The sequence below is a fragment of the Agelaius tricolor genome, unplaced genomic scaffold (genome assembly GCF_023055355.1).
Source record: "Agelaius tricolor isolate 1412-34295 unplaced genomic scaffold, bAgeTri1.0.p SCAF_132, whole genome shotgun sequence".
NCBI lineage: Eukaryota > Metazoa > Chordata > Aves > Passeriformes > Icteridae > Agelaius > Agelaius tricolor.
The window spans coordinates 155179-177524 of record NW_027269392.1 but is presented as its reverse complement, the minus strand read 5'-3'; the positions used below and the strand labels follow the sequence as shown (position 1 = coordinate 177524).

At 37.7% G+C, this 22346-nt stretch overlaps 1 protein-coding gene across 1 annotated transcript; it reads left to right on the top strand.

The window, feature by feature from the left end:
- Positions 1-327: 327 nt before the first annotated feature.
- LOC139586697 (sucrase-isomaltase, intestinal-like) lies at positions 328-21344 on the top strand (the record flags this gene model as incomplete). The annotated part of the gene is made up of 7 exons (XM_071420274.1): positions 328-363; positions 5642-5758; positions 6630-6778; positions 7520-7604; positions 13060-13116; positions 16378-16466; positions 19168-21344. Coding segments are annotated over 7 exons (588 nt in total), but the record flags the coding sequence as incomplete, so codon positions are not given.
- Positions 21345-22346: the final 1002 nt, after the last annotated feature.

The following is a 22346-nucleotide window of genomic DNA, read 5'->3' as shown; positions in this document are numbered from 1 at the left end:
CAAAAATGACCCAAAATTACCCTAAAAAAAAGGCCTGAAAATGACCCAAAATTACCCTAAAAAAGGCCTGAAAATGACCCAAAATGACCCAAAAATGACCCAAAATTACCCTAAAAATGGCCTGAAAATGACCCAAAATGACCCAAAAAGCACCAAAAAATGACCCCAAAAAATGACCCCAAAATAACCCAAAAATGACCCAAAACGACCCCAAAAAGCCCCAAAATTACCCTAAAAATCCCCTCAAAATGCCCCCAAAACCCCCAAATTTCCCCAAATTTCCCCAAATTTTCCCCAAAAATCCCCAAATTTCCCCATTTCCCGCAGGGATGTTGGAGTTTCAGCCTCTTTGGGATCCCCTACGTGAGTGCCGCGCTGGGATGGCCCCAAATCCGGCCCCGTTGGGATCGGGTTGGGATTTTGGGGGGCAAATTCGGGGATTTTGGGAAAGGCCCAGGATGGGCGGGGCTGGGGGGATTTGGGGTTGGGTTTTAGGGGATTTGGGAGCGTTTAGGGGATTTTGGGAGCATTTTTATGGGATTTGGGCACATTTTTGGGGGATTTTGGGGTCATTTTTTTGGGATTTTGGGCTCATTTTTATGGGATTTTGGGTTGGGTTTTTATGGGATTTTTGGGGTCAAATTCGGGGATTTTGGGAACGGCCCAGGATGGGCGGGGCTGGGGGGATTTGGGGTTGGGTTTTAGGGGATTTTGGGGTCGGGTTTTTGGGGTTTTGGGGTCTTTTTTATGGGGTTTGGAGCGTTTTAGGGGATTTGGGGTTGGGTTTTAGGGGATTTGGGATCGTTTTAGGGGATTTTGGGGTCGGTTTTTGGGGTCATTTTTATGGGATTTGGGGTTGGTTTTTATGGGATTTGGGCTCATTTTTTGGGATCATTTTTATGGGATTTTGGGTTGGGTTTTAGGGGATTTGGGCTCATTTTTGGGGATTTTGGGCTCATTTTTATGGGATTTTTGGGGTTGGGTTTTTATGGATTTTGGGCTCGTTTTTATGGGATTTTGGGGTGGGGTTTAGGGGATTTGGGCGGGGGTTTAGGGGATTTGGGTGCATTTTTGGGGGATTTGGGGTTGGGTTTTTATGGGATTTTTTTGCTGGGTTTTTATGGGATTTTGGGGTGGGTTTTTATGGGATTTGGGATCATTTTTGGGATCATTTTTATGGGATTTTTGGGATCAGTTTGAGGGGATTTTGGGGTCAAATTCAAGGTTTTTGGGAAAGGCCCAGGATGGGCGGGGTTGGGGGGATTTGGGGTTGGGTTTTAGGGGATTTGGGAGCGTTTTAGGGGATTTGGGTCGGTTTTTGGGGTGATTTTTAGAGGATTTGGGTGCATTTTTTTGGGGATTTTGAGCTCATTTTTATGGGGATTTTGGGTTGGGTTTTTATGGGATTTGGGCTCATTTTTTGGGATCATTTTTATGGATTTTGAGCTCGTTTTTATGGGATTTGGGCTCATTTTTTTGGGATCATTTTTATGGGATTTTGGGCTCATTTTTTGTGGATTTTGGGGTCATTTTTATGGGATTTTGGGCTCATTTTTTGGGGATTTTGGGGTCATTTTTATGGGATTTTGGGGTCATTTTTTGGGGGTTTTGGGGTGGGTTTTTTGGGGGTTTTGGGGTGGGTTTTAGGGGATTTGGGTGCATTTTTTATGGGATTTTGGGATCATTTTAAGGGATTTTGGGAGCATTTTTTGGGGGATTTTGGGCTCATTTTTATGGGGTTTTGGGTCGGGGTTTTATGGGATCTTTGGGATCGGGTTGGGATTTTGGGGTCAAATTCGGGGATTTTGGGAAAGGCCCAGGATGGGCGGGGCTGGGGGGATTTGGGGTTGGGTTTTAGGGGATTTGGGAGCATTCTTATGGGATTTGGGCGCATTTTTTGGGGGATTTTGGGGTCATTTTTTGGGATTTTGGGCTCATTTTTATGGGATTTTGGGTTGGGTTTTTATGGGATTTTTGGGGTCAAATTCGGGGATTTTGGGAAAGGCCCAGGATGGGCGGGGCTGGGGGGGATTTGGGGTTGGGTTTTATGGGATTTTGGGGTCAGGTTTTGGGGTTTTGGGGTCATTTTTATGGGATTTTGGGGTGGGTTTTAGGGGATTTGGGGTAATTTTTTGGGATTTTGGGCTCATTTTTATGGGATTTTGGGCTGGGGTTTATGGGATTTTGGGCTCATTTTTTGGGGTTTTTGGGGTGGGTTTTTATGGGATTTGGGATCATTTTTATAGGAATTTAGGTTCGGTTTTATGGGGTTTTGGGTTGGGTTTTTATGGGATTTGGGTGCATTTTTTGGGATTTTGGGCTCATTTTTATGGGATTTTGGGCTGGGTTTAGGGGATTTGGGAGCATTTTTATGGGATTTGGGCACATTTTTTGGGGATTTTGGGGTCATTTTTTGGGATTTTGGGCTCATTTTTATGGGGTTTTGGGTTGGGTTTAGGGGATTTGGGCTCATTTTTATGGGATTTTGGGTTGGGGTTTTATGGGATTTTTGGGGTCATTTTGGGGGGAATTTGGGGTCAAATTCGGGGTTTTTGGGAAAGGCCCAGGATGGGCGGGGTTGGGGGGATTTGGGAGCGTTTTAGGGGATTTTGGGGTCATTTTTTTTGGGATTTGGGGTCATTTTTATGGGATTTGGGGTTGGGTTTTTATGGGATTTTGGGCTCTTTTTGGGGTGATTTTTAGGGGATTTGGGCGCATTTTTTGGGGATTTTGGGAGCATTTTTTGGGACTTTGGGCTCATTTTTATGGGATTTTGGGTTGGGTTTTATGGGATTTTGGGCTCGTTTTTATAGGATTTTGGGTTGGGGTTTATGGGATTTCGGGCTCATTTTTGGGGGGATTTTGAGCTCATTTTTTTATGGAATTTTTTCCTGGGTTTTATGGGATTTTGGGCGCATTTTATGGGATTTTGGGTTGGGTTTTTATGGGATTTTGGGTTGGGTTTTTATGGGATTTTGGGTTGGGTTTTTATGGGATTTTTGGGGTCAAATTCGGGGATTTTGGGAAAGGCCCAGGATGGGCGGGGTTGAGGGATTTGGGAGCGTTTTAGGGGATTTTGGGGTCAGTTTTATGGGATATTGGGAGCGTTTTAGGGGATTTGGAGCATTTTTATGGGATTTGGGTGCATTTTTTGAGGATTTTGGGCTCATTTTTATGGGATTTTTTGCTGGGTTTTTATGGGATTTTAGGTTGGGTTTAGGGGATTTGGGCGCATTTTTTTGGGATTTTGGGGTCATTTTTTATGGGGTTTTGGGTTGGGTTTATGGGATTTTGGCCTCATTTTTATGGGATTTTGGGGGTCGCTTTTATGGGGTTTTGGGACTTGGTTTTATGGGATTTGGGGGGATTTTGGGCTCATTTTTCTGGGATTTTGGGTTGGGTTTTATGGGATTTTGGGATCGGTTTTGGGGGATTTTGGAGCTTTTGGGTCAAATTTGGGGGTTTTTGGGGAAAACTCCAGGGCTGGGCAGGGGTTGAGGGGATTTGGAGCGTTTTATGGTATTTTGGTGCATTTTTTGGGGATTTTGGGGTCATTTTTATGGGATTTGGGGTTGGGTTTTATGGGATTTTTTTTCTGGGTTTTTATGGCATTTTGGGCTCTTTTTTGGGGGGATTTTGGGCTGGGTTTTATGGGGTTTTGGGCTGGGTTTTATGGGATTTTTTTGCTGGGGTTTATGGGATTTTTTGCTGGGTATTTATGGGATTTTGGCCTCATTTTGATGGGATTTTGAGCTCATTTTTATGGGATTTTTTGCTGGGTTTTTATGGGATTTTGGGCTGGGTTTTATGGCATTTTTGCCTCATTTTTTTTGGCATTTTGGTCTCATTTTTTGGGGATTTTTGGCTCATTTTGATGGCATTTAGCCTCATTTTTTTGGGATTTTTGGCCTCATTTGATGACATTTTAATCTCTTTTTTTGGGGATTTTTGGCCTCATTTGATGGCATTTTGGTCTCATTTTTGGGGATTTTTTGGCTCATTTTGATGGCATTTTGGCCTCATTTTTTTGGGGGATTTTTTGGCTCATTTTTTTGGCATTTTGGCCTCATTTTTTGGCATTTTAATCTCATTTTTTTGGGTTTTTTGGCCTCATTTGATGGCATTTTTAATCTCATTTTTTTGGGATTTTTGGCCTCATTTGATGGCATTTTGATCTCATTTTTGGGGGGATTTTTGGCTCATTTTGATGGCATTTTGGCCTCATTTTTTGGGGGGTTTTTGGCTCATTTTTTTGGCATTTTGGCCTCATTTTTTGGGGGATTTTTTTGCCTCATTTTTTGGGGGATTTTTGGCCTCATTTGATGGCATTTTGAGCTCTTTTTTTGGGGATTTTTTGCTGGGTTTTTATGGATTTTGGGCTCTTTTTTGGGGCATTTTGGGTTGGTTTTTTATGGGATTTTGGGCTCATTTTTTTTGGATTTTGGCCTGGGGTTTATGGGATTTTGGGTTGGGTTTTTTGGGATTTTTTGCTGGGTTTTTATGGCATTTTGAGCTCATTTTTTTGGGATTTTGAGCTCATTTTGATGGGATTTTTGGGCTGGATTTTTATGGGAATTTCAAGTTCATTTTTATGGCATTTTGGGCTCAATCTGATGGGATTTTTGGGTGGATTTGATGGGATTTTGGCCTCATTTTTTGGGGATTTTGCGCTCATTTTTATAGGATTTTTGCTGGGTTTTTATGGCATTTTGGCCTCATTTTTTGGGGATTTTGGGCCCTTTTTTTTTGGGATTTTGGGTTGGGTTTTTATGGGATTTGGGATCATGATTTGGGCTCATTTTTCTGGGATTTTGGGTTGGGTTTTATGGGATTTTGGGATCGGTTTTGGGGGATTTTGGAGCTTTTGGGGTCAAATTTGGGGGTTTTTGGGAAAACTCCAGGGCTGGGCAGGGGTTGAGGGGATTTGGGAGCGTTTTATGGGATTTTGGTGCATTTTTTGGGGATTTTGGGGTCATTTTTATGGGATTTGGGGTTGGGTTTTATGGGATTTTTTTCTGGGTTTTTATGGCATTTTGGGCTCTTTTTTGGGGGGATTTTGGGCTGGGTTTTATGGGGTTTTGGGCTGGGTTTTATGGCATTTTTGCCTCATTTTTTTTGGCATTTTGGTCTCATTTTTTGGGGATTTTTGGCTCATTTTGGTGGCATTTTGATCTCATTTTTTGGGGATTTTTGGCCTCATTTTTTGGGGGATTTTTGGCCTCATTTGATGGCATTTTGGTCTCATTTTTTGGGGATTTTTTTGCCTCATATTTTTGGCATTTTGAGCTCATTTTTTTTGGCATTTTGGCCTCATTTTTGGGGATTTTTTGGCTCATTTTTTTGGCATTTTGATCTCATTTTTTGGGGGGGATTTTTGGCCTCATTTGATGACATTTTAATCTCTTTTTTTGGGGGATTTTTGGCCTCATTTTTTTGGCATTTTGGCCTCATTTTTTTGGCATTTTGAGCTCTTTTTTTTTTGGCATTTTGGCCTCATTTTTGGGGATTTTTGGCTCATTTTTTTGGCATTTTAATCTCATTTTTTGGGGATTTTTTGGCCTCATTTTATGGCATTTTAATCTCATTTTTTTGGGGCATTTTTGGCCTCATTTTGCTCATATTTTGGCTGCTTTTGGGGCAGACCGGGGCCGACATCTGCGGCTTTTTCGGGGAGCCCTCGTTCGAGCTCTGCGCCCGCTGGATGGAGCTCGGCGCCTTCTACCCCTACTCGCGCAACCACAACGGCAACCACGACAAGGTGGGGAAATTCCCCCCAAAAATCCCCAAAATTTCCCCAAAATCCCCACATTTCCCCTTTTTCCCCTTTTCCCCTTCATTTCCTGAATATTTTCCCTTTATTTCCCATATTTCCCCCATATATCCCCCATATTTTCCCATATTTCCCATTTTATTTTCATTTTTTCTCTTCATTTCCCCCATTATTTCCCCCATTATTTCCCATTTTATTTGCATTTTTTCCCCATATTTTCCCATATTTTCCCATTTTTCCCCCATTATTTTTCCCATATTTCCCATTTTATTTTCATTTTTTCTCTTTATTTCCATATTTCCCCCATTATTTTTCCCATTTCCCCCATTTTTCCCCATTTTTCCACGATATTTTCCCCATTTTTCCCCCATATTTTCCCCATTTTTCCCCCATTTTCCCCCCATTTTTCCCCATATTTTCCCCATTTTTCCCCATATTTTCCCCCATTTTTTCCCCCACATTTTCCCTATTTCCCCCCATTTTTCCCCCATTTTTTCCCCATTTTCCCCCATATTTTCCCCATTTCTTCCCCCATATTTCCCTCATTTTTCCCCATTTTTCCCCCATATTTTTCCCCGTTTTCCCCCCATATTTTCCCCATTTTTCCCCCATATTTCCCCCATTATTTTTCCCTTTTTTCCCATTTCCCCCCATTTTTCCCCATTTTTCCCCCATTTTTCCCCCATTATTTCCCATATTTCCCCACATTTCCCATTCATTTCCCCCAACATTTTCCCCATCCATCCCCAAACTCCCCCTCCGTATTTCCCCCCAAACCCCCCCAAACCCCCCCAAACCCCCCCAAACCCCCATTTCCTCCCCAAATTCACCAAAATCCCCGTTTTTCTCCCCATTCCAGCGCCAGGACCCGGTGGCCTGGAACTCGACCTTCGTGTCCCTGTCCCGCCGGGTGCTGGGGCTGCGCTATCGCCTGCTGCCCCTGCTGTACTCGCTGCTGTTCCGCGCCCACGCCCGCGGCGACACCGTGGTGCGACCTCTGCTGCACGAGTCAGTCCCCAAAATCCCCTCTTTTCACCCCAAAAATCGCCCTTTTGTTACCCCAAAAAATCCCCTTTGTGCCAGCCCTAAATCATCATTTTTAGCCCCAAAAATCACCCTTTTTTCACCCCAAAAATCACCTTTTTTACCCCAAAAAATCACTTTTTTGTCATGCCAAAAGCATAATTTTTAGCCCCAAAATCACCATTTTTCACCCCAAAATTGCCTTTTTTCACCCCAAAAAATCACCTTTTCATCACCCCAAACTCATCGGTTTTGGCCCCAAAATCGACTCTTTTCACCTCAAAAATCGCCCTTTTTTCACCCCAAAATCAGCCTATTTTTCACTCCAAAAATCACCTTTTTATCACCCCAAACTCATGGGGTTTGGCCCCAAAATCGCCTCTTTTCACCCCAAAATCCCCCTTTTTTCACCCCAAAAATCACCCTTTTTCATCCCAAAAATCACCATTTTTTTATCCCAAAAATCATCATTTTCCAGCCCAAAAATCGCCATTAATTAATATTTATTTCTTTATTATTTTCAAATATTAAAATTAATATTTCCATTAATTATTTCACTATTTTTAATATAAAACACCATAATTTTCACACTTATTTCAATCCCATTAATACAATAATAATTATTATTTTATGAATTATTTTTTTAATTAATATTTAAATTTTTTTCAATGATTTTGGGTGATTTTTTGGGGCGGATTTGCCCAAATTTGGCGTTTTTTGCCCCAGATTTGTGGAGGACAGAACCACGTGGGACCTGGACCGGCAGTTCCTGTGGGGGGAGGGGCTCCTGGTCAGCCCCGTGCTGGAGCCGGTGGGGAAAAAATGGGGGAAAAATGGGGGAAAATGGGAAAAATGGGGAAAAATGGGGGAAAATGGGGGAAAATGGGGGGAAAATGGGAAAAAATGGGGAAAAATGGGGAAAAATGGGGAAAAATGGGGGGAAAATGGGAAAAAATGGGGGGAAAATGGGGAAAAATGGGGGAAAATGGGAAAAAATGGGGGGAAAATGGGGAAAAATGGGGGGAAAATGGGAAAATGGGGGAAAATGGGGGAAAATGGGAAAAATGGGGGAAAATGGGGAAAATGGGAAAATGGGAAAAAATGGGAAAAAATGGGGGGAAAATGGGGGGAAATGGGGAAAAATGGGGGAAAAATGGGGGGAAAATGGGGAAAAATGGGAAAAATGGGGGGAAAATGGGGGAAAATGGGGGGAAAATTGGAGGGAAATGGGGAAAAATGGGGGAAAATGGGAAAAATGGGAAATCCTACAAATGGAATGGGGGAAATGCCCCAAAGAATGGGGGGAAAATGGGGGAAATCCCAAAAGCCCAATGGGGGAAATGGGGGAAATCCTAAAAACAAAAAGGGGGAAATGGGGGAAATCCCAAATCCCAAAACACCAATGGGGGAAATGGGGAAATCCCAAAAACCCAATGGGGAAAAATGGGGGCAAATGGGAAAAATGGGAAATCCCAAAAATGGAATGGGGGAAATGCCCCAAAGAATGGGGGGAAAATGGGAAAAATGGGGGAAAATGGGGGGAAAATGGGAAAAATGGGAAAAATGGGAAATCCTACAAATGCAATGGGGGAAATCCCAAAAACACAATGGGGGAAATGGGGGAAAATGGGAAAAATGGGAAAAATGGGGGGAAAATGGGGAAAAATTGGAAAAATGGGAAATCCTACAAATGGAATGGGGGAATCCCAAAAACCCAATGGGGGAAAATGGGAAAAATGGGAAATCCTAAAAATTTAATGGGGGAATCCCAAAAAGGCAATGGGGGAAATGGGGAAATCCTAAAAAAGAATGGGGGAAATGGGGGAATCCAAATAAAAAGGGGGAAAATCCCAAAACCCAATGGGGCAAAATGGCGGAAATCCTAAAACACCAATGGGGGAAATGGGGAAAATCCCAAAAACCCAATGGGGAAAAATGGGGAAAAATGGGAAAAATGGAAAATCCTAAAAATGGAATGGGGGAAATGCCCCAAAGAATGGGGGGGAAAATGGGAAAAATGGGGGAAAATGGGGGGAAAATGGGAAAAATGGGAAAAATGGGAAATCCTACAAATGCAATGGGGGAAATCCCAAAAACCCAATGGGGGAAATGGGGGAAAATGGGAAAAATGGGGGGAAAATGGGGAAAAAATTGGAAAAATGGGAATTCCTACAAATGGAATGGGGGAAATGCCCCAAAGAATGGGGGGAAAATGGGAAAAATGGGGGGAAAATGGGAAAAAATGGGGGAAAATGGGGGGGAAAATGGGAAAAATGGGGGGGGAAATGGGGGGAAATGGGGAAAAATGGGGGAAAAATGGGAAAATGGGGGGAAAATGGGAAAAAATGGGGGAAAATGGGGAAAATGGGGAAAAATGGGGGAAAATGGGGAAAATGGGAAAAATGGGGGAAATGGGGGAAAAATGGGGAAAATGGGGGGAAAATTGGGGGGAAATGGGGAAAAATGGGGGGAAATGGGAAAAATGGGAAATCCTACAAATGGAATGGGGGAAATGCCCCAAAGAATGGGGGAAAATGGGAAAATCCCAAAAGCCCAATGGGGGAAATGGGGGAAATCCTAAAAACAAAAAGGGGGAAATGGGGGAAATCCCAAATCCCAAAACACCAATGGGGGAAATGGGGAAATCCCAAAAACCCAATGGGGAAAAATGGGGGGAAATGGGAAAAATGGGAAATCCAAAAAATGGAATGGGGGAAATGCCCCAAAGAATGGGGGGAAAATGGGAAAAATGGGGGAAAATGGGGGGAAAATGGGAAAAATGGGAAAAATGGGAAATCCTACAAATGCAATGGGGGAAATCCCAAAAACACAATGGGGGAAATGGGGGAAAATGGGAAAAATGGGAAAAATGGGGGGAAAATGGGGAAAAATTGGAAAAATGGGAATTCCTACAAATGGAATGGGGGAAATGCCCCAAAGAATGGGGCAAAATGGGGGAAATCCCAAAAGCCCAATGGGGGAAATGGCGGAAACCCTAAAAACAAAAAGGGGGAAATGGGGGAAATCCCAAATCCCAAAACACCAATGGGGGGAAATGGGGAAATCCCAAAAACCCAATGGGGGAAATGGGGGAAATCCCAATGGGGGAAATCCCAAAAACCCAATGGGGAAATCCTAAAAACAAAAGGGGGGAAATGGGGAAAATCCCAAAAACCAATGGGGCAAAATGGTGGAAATCCTAAAACACCAATGGGGGAAATGGGGGAAATCCCAAAAAAGCCAATGGGGAAAATCCCAAAACAACAATGGGGGAAATGGGGGAAATCCCAAAAACGAATGGGGGAAATGGGAAAAATCCTAAAAAAAAAAGGGTGGAAATGGGGAAAATCCCAAATCAACAATGGGAGAAATTGGGAAATCCCAAAATGTCCCAAATTTGGGGGTTTTTTGTGTGAAAACCCCAAATGTCCCCGCAGGGCGTGAGCCAGGTGTGCGCGTACCTGGGGGAAAATGGGGGAATTCCCAAAAACTCAATGGGGCAAAATGGGGGAAATCCCAAAACACCAGTGGGGGAAATGGGAGAAATCCCAAAAACAAAAGGGGGGAAATGGGGAAAATCCCAATAAAAAGGGGGAAATCCCAAATCCCAATGGGGGAAATCCCAAAAGTAAATGGGGAAAATCCCCAAATGTCCCCAAATGTCCCAAATCTGGGGTTTTTTGTGTGAAAACCCCAAATGTCCCCTCAGGGCGTGAGCCAGGTGCGCGCGTACCTGGGGCAAAATGGGGGAAATCCCAAAAACCCAATGGGGAAAATCCCAAAAACCCCAGTGGAGGAAATCCCAAAAACCCAATGGGGGAAATGGGGGAAATCCCAAAAACCCAATGGGGGAAATGGGGGAAATCCTGAAACACCAATGGGGGAAATGGTACAAATCCTAAAAAACCCAATGGGGAAATCCCAAGTACCCAATGGGGGAAATGGGGGAAATCCTAAAAATCCAATGGGGGAAATCCTAAAAACAAAAGGGAGGAAATGGGGGAAATCCCAAATCCCAATGGGGGAAATCCCAAAACACCAATGGGGGAAATTGGGAAATCCCAAAACACCAATGGGGGAAATCCCAAAACACCAATGGGGGAAATTGGGAAATCCTAAATACCCAAAGGGGGAAATGGGGAAAATCCCAAAAACCCAATGGGGAAAATCCCAATAAGAATGGGGGAAATTGGGGAAATCCCAAAAACCCAGTGAGGAAAATGGGTGGAAATCCCAAAACACAAATGGGGGAAATCCCAATGGGGGAAATCCCAAAAACACCAATGGGGGAAATGGGGAAAATCCCAAAAACCCAATGGGGGAAATGGGGAAAATCCTAAAAACAAAAGGGGGGAAATGTGGAAAATCCCAATAAAAAAGGGGAAATCCTAAAAACCCAATGGGGGAAATTGGGAAATCCTAAAAACCCAATGGGGAAATCCCAAAAAACCCAATGGGGGAAATGGGGAAATCCTAAGAACCCAAGGGGGGAAAATGGGGGAAATCCCAAAAACCCAAGGGAGGAAATCCCAAAAAAGAATGGGGGAAATGGGGAAAATCCTAAAAACAAAAGGGGGGAAATGTGGGAAAATCCCAAAAACCCAATGGGGGAAATCCCAAAACACCAATGGGGAAATGGCGGAAATCCTAAAAACCCAATGGGGGAAATGTGGAAAATCCCAAAATGTCCCCAAATGTCCCAAAATGTCCCAAATTTGGGGTTTTTTGGGTGCAAACCCCAAATGTCCCCCCAGGGCATGAGCCAGGTGCGCGCGTACCTGGGGCAAAATGGGGGAAATCCCAAAAACCCAATGGGGAAAATGGGGGAAATCCCAAAAACCCAATGGGGAAAATCCCAAAACTCCAATGGGGGAAATGGGGGAAATCCCAATAAGAATGGGGGAAATCCCAAATCCCAATGGGGGAAATGTGGGAAATCCTAAAAACAAAAGGGGGGAAAAGGGGGAGATCCCAAAAACCCAATGGGGGAAATCCTAAAAAAGAATGGGGGAAATGGGGGAAATCCTAAAAACAAAAGGGGGGAAATGTGGAGAAATCCTAAAAACAAAAGAGGGGAAATGTGGAAAATCCCAATAAAAAAGGGGAAATCCCAAAAACCCAATGGGGGAAATGGGGGAAATCCTAAAAACCCAATGGGAGAAATCCCAAAAAACCCAATGGGGGGAAATGGCGGAAATCCTAAAAAAGATTGGGGGAAATGGGGAAATCCTAAAAACCCAATGGGGGAAATCCCAAATCCCAAAACACCAATGGGGGAAATGGGGAAACCCCAAAAATTTAATGAGGGAAATCCCAAAAAGCCAATGGGGGAAAATGGGAAATCCCAAAAAATAATGGGGGAAATCCCAAAATGTCCCAAATTTGGGGTTTTTTGGGGCAAACCCCAAATGTCCCCCCAGGGCATGAGCCAGGTGCGCGCGTACCTGGGGCAAAATGGGGGAAATCCCAAAACACCAATGGGGAAAATCCCAAAAACCCAATGGGGAAAATCCCAAAAACCCAATGGGGGAAATCCCAAAAACCCAATGGGGGAAATCCCAATAAAAAGGGGGGAATCCCAAAAACCCAATGGGGGAAATGGGGAAATCCCAAAACACCAATAGGGGAAATCCTAAAACACCAATGGGGGAAATGGGGGAAATCCTAAAAACCCAATGGGGGAAATCCCAAAAACATCAATGGGGGAAATGGGGAAATCCCAAAAAAAGGGGGAGAAATGGAAAAATCCAAAGGGGAAATCCCAAAAACCCAATGGGGGAAATCCCCAAAACCCCAATGGGGGAAATGGGGAAAATCCCAAAAACCCAATGGGGGAAATGGGGAAAATCCCAAAAACCCAATGGGGGAAATGGGGAAAATCCCAAAAACTCAATGGGGCAAAATGGGGGAAATCCCAAAACACCAGTGGGGGAAATGGGGGAAATCCCAAAAACAAAAGGGGGGAAAAGGGGGAGATCCCAAAAACCCAATGAGGGAAATCCTAAAAAACCCAATGGGGGAAATGGGGAAAATCCCAAAAAACCCAATTGGGGAAATCCCAAAAACAAAAGGGGGGAAATGGGGAAAATCCCAAAAACCCAATGGGGCAAAATGGGGGAAATCCTAAAAACAAAAGGGGGGAAATGTGGCGGAAATCCTAAAAACAAAAGGGGGGAATGTGGGAAATCCCAAAAATGAAAGGGGAAAATCCCAAAATGTCCCAAATTTGGGGTTTTTTGGGTGAAAAACCCCAAATGTCCCCTCAGGGCGTGACCCAGGTGCGCGCGTACCTGCCCGACGCTCGCTGGTTCGACTTCCACACCGTGAGTTCCCTTCACGGAGTCATTAATTAGTTAATTAATGCCTAATTATTGTTTATTAATAATAATCCCTTAATAATTCCCTAATAATTCTCCAATAATCCCTTAATAATTCCCCAATAATTCCATAATAATCCCCCAATAATTCTCCAATAATTCCCTAATAATCCCTTAATAATTCCCCATTAATTCCCCAATAATCCCCCAATAAATCATCTAAAAAATCCCAAATTATTCCCCAATAATTCCCTAATAATTCCCCAATAATTCTCCAATAATTCCCCAATAATTCCCAATAATCCCCCAATAATTCTCCAATAAATCCCCAATAATCCCTTAATAATTCCCTAATAATTCCCCAATAATTCCCAATAATCTCTTAATAATTCCCCAGTAATTCCCCAATAATTCTCCAATAATCCCCCAATAAATCCCCAATAAATCCCCAATAATCCCTTAATAATTCCCTAATAATTCCCCAATAATCCCTTAATAATTCCCCAATAATTCCTTAATAATCCCTTAATAATTCCCTAATAATCCCCTAATGATTCCCCAATAATTCCCCAATTATTCCCAAATAATTCCCTAATAATTCCCTAATAATCCCTTAATAATTCCCTAATAATCCCCCAATAATCCTCCAATAAATCCCCAATTAATCCCCAATAATTTCCCAATAAATCCCCAATAATTCTCTAATAATCCCTTAATAATTCCCCATTAATTCCCCAATAACCCCCAATAATTCCCTAATAATTCCCCAATAATTCCCCAATAATCTCTTAATAATTCCCCAATACTTCCCCAATAATTCCCCAATAATCCCTTAATAATTCCCTAATAATTCCCCAATAATCCCCCAATATTTCCCCATTAATTCCCCAATAATCCGCCCGTAATCCCTTAATAATTACCTAATAATACCTTAATAATTACCTAATAATCCCTTAATAATTCCCTAATAATTCCCTAATAATCCCCTAATAATTCCCCAATAATCCCTTAATAATTCCCTAATAATCCCCTAATAATCCCTTAATAATTCCCTAATGATCCCTTAATAATTCCCTAATAATACCCTAATATTTTCCCAATAATTCCCCAATTATTCCCAATTAATTCCCTAATAATCCCCCAATAATTCCTCTAATAATTCCCCAATAATTCCCTAATAATTCCCTAATAATCCCCTAATAATCCCCTAATAATTCCCTAATAATTCCCCCATTTTGTGGCCGTTTCCCAAAATGAGGAGGTCGGGGTCCGGCGCCAGTTCCGGAACTTTCCGGCGCCTTTGGGTCACATCAACGTCCACATCCGGGGCGGCCTCGTCCTCCCCCAGCAGCTCCCGGCCAACAACACCAAATTCAGGTGAGAATGGGGGAAATTTCATTGATTTGGGGCTTTTTGGGTCAAAAAATTTAAAAATAATTCATTAATAATTCCCTAATAAATCCCCAATAATTGCCTAATAATTCTCCAATAAATCCTTTAATAATTCCCTAATAAATCCCTTAATAATCCCCCAATAAATCCCTTAATAATTCCCCATTAACTCCACAATAGCTCCTTAATAATCCGCCAATAATTCCCCAATAAATCCCCAATAATTCTCCAAAAATTCCTTAATAATTCCCTAATAATCCCCCAATAATTCCCCAATAAATCCCCAAGAAAGCCCCAATAAATCCCCCAGTAATTCCCCAATAAATCCCCCAATAATTCCCCAAAAAAATTTCAATAACCCCCCAATAAATCCTTATTAACTCCCCAATTAATCCCCTAATTAAACCCCAATAAATCCCCTAATTAATCCCCACTAAATCCCCTAATTGACCCCCAATAAGACCTCAGTTAATCCCCAATTTTCCCCCAATAATCCCTTAATAATTCCCTAATAATTCCCTAATAACCCCCAGTAATTCTCCAATAATTCCTTAATAATCCCCCAATAATCCCTTAATAATCCCTTGATAATTCCCTAATAAATCCCCAATAAATCCCCAATAAATCCCCAATAGTTCCCCAATAAATCCCCAATAATTCCCTAATAAATCCCCAATAACCCCCAATAATCCCTTAATAATTCCCAATAATTCCCTATTAATCCCCCAATAAATCCCCAATAATCCCCCAATAATTCTCCAATAATTCCTTAATAATCTCCCAATAATCCCTTAATAATTCTTTAATAATTCCCTAATAAATCCCCAATAAATCCCCAATAATTCTCCACCAATTCCTTAATAATTTCCTAATAATTCTTCAATAAATCCCCAATAACCCCCAATAATCCCTTAATAATTCCCTAATAATCCCCAATAAATCCCCAATAATCCCCCAATAATTTTCCAATCATTCACCAATAACCTCCTAATAATCCCTTAATAATCCCCCAATAATTCTCCAATAATCCCTTAATAATTCCCCAATAACCGCCAATAATCCCTTAATATGTCCCTAATAATTCCCCAATAATTCTTTAATAAACCCTTAATAATTCCCTAATAATTCCCCAATAAATCCCTTAATTAATCCCCAATAACTCCCCAATAACTCCCCAATAATTATCCCCCATTAATTCCTAATAATCCCCCAATAATCCCTTAATAATTCCCTAATAATTCCCCAATAAATCCCTTAATTAATCCCCAATAACTCCCCAATAACTCCCCAATAACAATCCCCCATTAATTCCCTAATAATCCCCCAATAATCCCTTAATAATTCCCTAATAATTCCCCAATAATTCTCCAATAATCCCCTAATAATTCCCTAATAATCCCCCAATAATCCCTTAATAATTCCCTAATAATTCCCCAATAATTCTCCAATAAACCCCAAATAATCCCCTAATTAATCCCCTAATTAACCCCCCAATTAACCCCCAATAATTTTCCAATAATTCACCAATAACCTCCTAATAATCGCTCAATAATTCTCCAATAATCCCTTAATAATTCCCTAATAATTCCCTAATAATTCCCCTATAAATTCCCCAATAATCCCTTAATAATTCCCTAATAATTCCCTAATAATTCCCCTATAAATTCCCCAATAATCCCTTAATAATTCCCTAATAATTCCCCAATAATTCTCTAATAATCCCTTAATAATTCCCTAATAACTCCCCAATTAATCCCCCAATTAACCCCCAATCACTCCCTAATAACTCCCAACTTTTCCCCCAACATTCCCAATTTCTGGAATTGCCCAATTTCCCCATTTTTTGCCCCAAATTCCCAATTTTCCCTTTCCCAGCCGCCGGCAGCCGCTGCTCCTGACCGTGGCTCCCAACGACGCCCAGGAGGCCTCGGGGAGCCTCTACTGGGACGACGGCGTCGGCATCGGTCAGCCTCATTTGCATAATTCATTAACGCCTCATTAATTATTCATTTATTCATGCATCAATTTTCTCGTTAATTGCATCATTAATTGGAATTTTGGGGGATTTTTTAGGGGCATTTTGGGGATGAAAATGAGGAGTGAGGGGGTTGGGGTTTGTTAAATCGCACATGGAAATTTATGTTAATGAGATGTAAATCGCATGCAAATGAGGTGGGATGGAATATTCAAATTCTATGCAAATTTAGCGGGGTTAAAGGAATGAAAGGAGGGGGTTATAATTGGCGGAGTTCGTTAATTAAAGCTACTAAAAATCAATTAATGAAAGGAAATTAATGTGATTGACGTTTAAAAATTAAATTTTATTTTATTAGAAATATAATTCATTAAATTTAATATAATCTTAATTATAATTTTTTAGTTTTATTATATTAAAACTATAATATAATACAATTAACATAATTTAATATATTAACTATATTTAATAAATAATGAATATAATTAATTAATAAAATATAATTAATAAAATTTAAAATTAAATTTTATATCGAATTTTAATATTATCATATTAATCATATTAATCGAAATTCTAACTTAAGCATAATTTTTAATTTCAATTTTTTAAAATTTAATACCTAATAATTTTAATCTAAATACAAATTTAAAGATAATTTTTAATTTCAATTTTTTAATTTTAATTTTATTTTAATTTTAATACCTAATCATTTTAATTTTAATACGAATTAAACATAATTTTTAATTTAAATTTTTTAATTTTAATATCTAATAATTTTAATTTAAAATTCTAATTTAAACATCATTTTTAATTTAAATTTTTTAAATTTTAATATCCAATATTTTAATTGAAATTCTAATTTAAGCATAATTTTTAATTTAATTTTTTAATTTTAAGTTTTATTTTAATTTTAATATCAAATAATTTGAATTTAAATAGTAATTTAAACATAATTTTAAATTTATTTTTTAAATTTTAATATCAAATAATTTGAATTTAAATTGTAATTTAGGCATAATTTTTAATTTAAATTTTTTATTTTAATTTTATTTTAATATCTAATATCCACTCATTTGAATTGAAGTTCTAATTTAAACATCATTTTTTAATTTAATTTTTTTAAATTTTAATATCTAATGATTTTATTTCAAATACGAATGTAAACATCATTATTAATTTTAATTTTTAAATTTTATTTTTATTTTTAATTTTAATATCTGTTCGTTTGAATTGAAATTCTAATATGAACATAATTTTTAATTTAATTTTTAATTTTAATTTTATTATACTTTTATTATCTAATAATTTTAATTTAAATAATTTTTTAAAATTTTAATATCTCATAATTTGAATATAAATACGAATTTAAACATAATTTAAAATTTAATTTTTATTTTTAATTTAATTTTAATTTTAATTTTAATTTCTTTAATTTCCTGCCCTGCAGACACCTACGAGAAGGGCGAGTTCCTGCTGATGGAGTTCACTGCCCGCCCTGTGAGTCCAATTAACCCAAATTAATTAAAATTAACCAAAATTAATTCAAATTTTACCCAAGTTAATTAGCAATAATAATCAACATCTATTAATATAATTATTATTAAATAATAATAATTAATAAATTAATAATAGTAACTAATGAATAAATTATTTATTGCTTTACTTATAATTTATGATTAATTATTAATAAGTATTAATAATTATTAAGAATATTCTATTTATATAATTTACTATATATTGATAATATATATTAAGATATATTCATTAATATAATAATTTATGTATTAATTAATAATTAATATTAATAATAATTAGTAAATGTTAATATTTATTAAGAATATTGTATTAATATGATTATATGCATAGTAATTATATATATTAATTACTATATATTAAATAAAACATTAATTAATATATATTTACATATTACTGATTAATGTTAATAATTATTAATATTGTTAAAATAAATAATGAATAAATAATTTATTACTTTACTTATTTGTTGATCATTAAAAATATTAATGATTATTAACAATATTATATTAATATAATTAATGCATATAAATAATATCAATTAATATATATTTATTAATATTTTAATTAATATGTTTAATTAAGAATATTAATAGTCCTTAATAAATAATAATTATTAAGAATATTATAGTAATTAATTTAATATATTAATAATATATATTAAATATTATATTAATATAATTATTTATATTAATAACATTATTACTAATAAATAATAAATATTTATTACTTTACCTATTCATTTTTATTATGAACTATTTATTAATTTATTATTTTCTTGATTCTTCCATTAATTATTTAATAGAATTATATCAGTTTTATATTAAAATTATATTCTATTATTAACCCATAGAAATATATTATTTTTACAATTTATAACCCAATTTATCCTTTTATTAATTAAAAAAAATCAAATTTTGAATTTCATTGTTCTGAATAATTTAATTTTTTTAATTAATTCAAATTAATTTTTTTTAATTTAATTTCTGAATTTCATTTTAATTTATTAAAATTTAATTTAAAAACTAAAAAAATAAATAATTTAATTAAAAAAAAAAAAAAAAAATAATTTAAAAAAAAGAGATTTTTTTTTTTGCCCATTTTTTACCAAAATCCCTGAATTTTTTATAATTTTTTTTCCAATTTTTTTCCCTCAGAACCTTCTGGAACTCCGCGTCCTCCACGACGGCTACAAAGACCCAAATTCCCTGAAATTCACAGAAATCAAAATTTTGGGATTTTCCGGTGCCGTGGGGGCGGTGACGGTGACCAGCGGCTCCGCCCCCGTGCCCGGGGCGCCGAAAATCGAACACGACCAACAAAAAAAGGTGAATTTGGGGCATTTTGGGCAATTTGGGGGAAATTCATAAATGGAATTATTAGGAAATAATGGGAAAAATAAGACCCAAATTTGGTTAAATTCAGCAAAATTCAAATTTTGGGGGTCACGTGACTCCCCCCCCATTTCCTGTTCACCGGCCAATGAGCACGAGCCACAAAAAAAGGTGAATTTGGGGGATTTTGGGCAATTTGGGGGAAATTCATAAATGGAATTATTAGGAAATAATGTGAAAAAAAAGACCCAAATTTGGTAAAATTCAGCAAAATTCAAATTTTGGCGGTCACGTGACTCCGCCCCCATTTTCTGTTCACTGGCCAATGAGCACTAGCCACAAAAAAAGTGAATTTCTGGGGATTTTGGGCAATTTGGGGAAATTCATAAATGGAATTATTAGGAAATAATGGGAAAAAAAGACCCAAATTTGGTGAAATTCACGGAAATTCAAATTTTGGCGGTCACGTGACTCCGCCCCCATTTCCTGCTAACCAGCCAATGAGCACGAGCCACAAAAAAAGTGAATTTCTGGGGATTTTGAGCAATTTGGGGGAAACTAAAAAATGGAATTATTGGGAAATAATGGGAAAAAAAAGACCCAAATTTGGTGAAATTCAGCAAAATTCAAATTTTGGCGGTCACGTGACTCCGCCCCCATTTCCTGTTCACCGGCCAATGAGCACGAGCCACAAAAAAAGGTGAATTTCTGCAATTTTGGGCAATTTGGAGGAAACTAAAAAATGGAATTATTAGGAAATAATGTGAAAAAAAAGACCCAAATTTGGTAAAATTCAGCAAAATTCAAATTTTGGCGGTCACGTGACTCCGCCCCCATTTTCTGTTCACTGGCCAATGAGCACTAGCCACAAAAAAAGTGAATTTCTGGGGATTTTGGGCAATTTGGGGAAATTCATAAATGGAATTATTGGGAAATAATGGGAAAAAAAAAGACCCAAATTTGGTGAAATTCAGCAAAATTCAAATTTTGGCGGTCACGTGACTCCGCCCCCATTTCCTGCTCGCCGGCCAATGAGCACGAGCCACAAAAAAAGGTGAATTTCTGCAATTTTGGGCAATTTGGGAGAAATTCATAAATGGAATTATTAGGAAATAATGTGGAAAAAAAGACCCAAATTTGGTAAAATTCACAAAATTCAAATTTTGGCGGTCACGTGACTCCGCCCCCATTTCCTGTTCGCCGGCCAATGAGCACGAGCAACAAAAAAAGGTGAATTTTGGCCATTTTGAGCAATTTGGGGGAAATTCATAAATGGAATTATTGGGAAATACTGGGGAAAAAAAGACCCAAATTTGGTGAAATTCACGGAAATTCAAATTTTGGCGGTCACGTGACTCCGCCCCCATTTCCTGCTTACCGGCCAATGAGCACGAGCAACAAAAAAAGGTGAATTTGGGGGATTTTGGGCAATCTGGGGGAAATTAATAAACGGAATTATTGGGAAATAATGTGGGAAAAAGACCCAAATTTGGTAAAATTCAGCAAAATTCAAATTTTGGGGGTCACGTGACTCCGCCCCCATTTCCTGTTCACCGGCCAATGAGCACGAGCCTCAAAAAAAGGTGAATTTCTGCAATTTTGGGCAATTTTGGGGAAACTAAAAAATGGAATTATTAGGAAATAATGGGAAAAAAAAGACCCAAATTTGGTGAAATTCACAAAATTCAAATTTTGGGGGTCACGTGACTCCGCCCCCATTTCCTGTTCACCGGCCAATGAGCACGAGCAACAAAAAAAGGTGAATTTCTGCAATTTTGGGCAATTTTGGGGAAACTAAAAAATGGAATTATTAGGAATTAATGGGAAAAAAAGACCCAAATTTGGTAAAATTCACGGAAATTCAAATTTTGGCGGCCACGTGACTCCGCCCCCATTTTCTGTTCGCCGGCCAATGAGCACGAGCAACAAAAAAAGTGAATTTCTGCAATTTTGGGCAATTTGGGGGAAACTAAAAAATGGAATTATTGGGAAATAATGGGAAAAAAAAGACCCAAATTTGGTAAAATTCACGGAAATTCAAATTTTGGCGGTCACGTGACTCCGCCCCCATGTAATTATGATTTTATATTAATTATAGTAGACATACATAATATTTATTGTATTATATTAATTATTTTCTATTTAGTTTTATTTATTTATTTTCAGGTTTATTTTTCCCCTTTGCATTTTTAATTTAATTTAATTTTATTTTATTTTATTTTACTTTATTTTATTTTATTTTATTTTTCTCTCCCCAAGGTGCTGAAGCTCTCCCAGCTGGAGCTGGAGCTGGGCAGGAATTACACCCTGAAATGGGGCTGAAAACCCCAAAATTGGGATTTTTTCCACCTCCAGAAATGATTTCCTGAATTTAAATAATTCAATAAATTTAATTTTCATAATGATTGAATTGCCATTAAATTTTTATTAATTAATATATATATTTTATATAGGATATTAAACATTATAAATAATTATATTGTATAGGTTATAGTAATAATATATAATAATTACATTTAATTATTATAATTACTTTAAATTTATTTTATTTATTTAAATTTTAAAATAATTATTATCATTATTTTATATTTATTTTATTTATTTAAATTTAAAAATAATTATAATTTTTTTAAATACATATCTAAAATTCTTAATTATAAATTAAAAAAATTATTACATTAAGTTGTTTACCTAAATTACTTAAGGTAATATAAGTAATTTAATTTATTAATCATTTATTAATATATTATTAATTATTTATAATTATATATATTTATTAATTGATTATAATTTAATTACCTATTAAATCATTATTTAATTATCTTTATTAATTAGGTGTGGCTCTTATAAATTAAATTATAATTATGTCTTTGATACATTATTAGTAAATTAAATTAGTATTAATTAAATTATTATTATTGAATTGATTGGGAGGGCCCTGGGCAGGGTGGGGGAGGGGTGGCCCCGCTGTCTCCTCCCCCCTCCCGGCCCCGCCCCCCCCA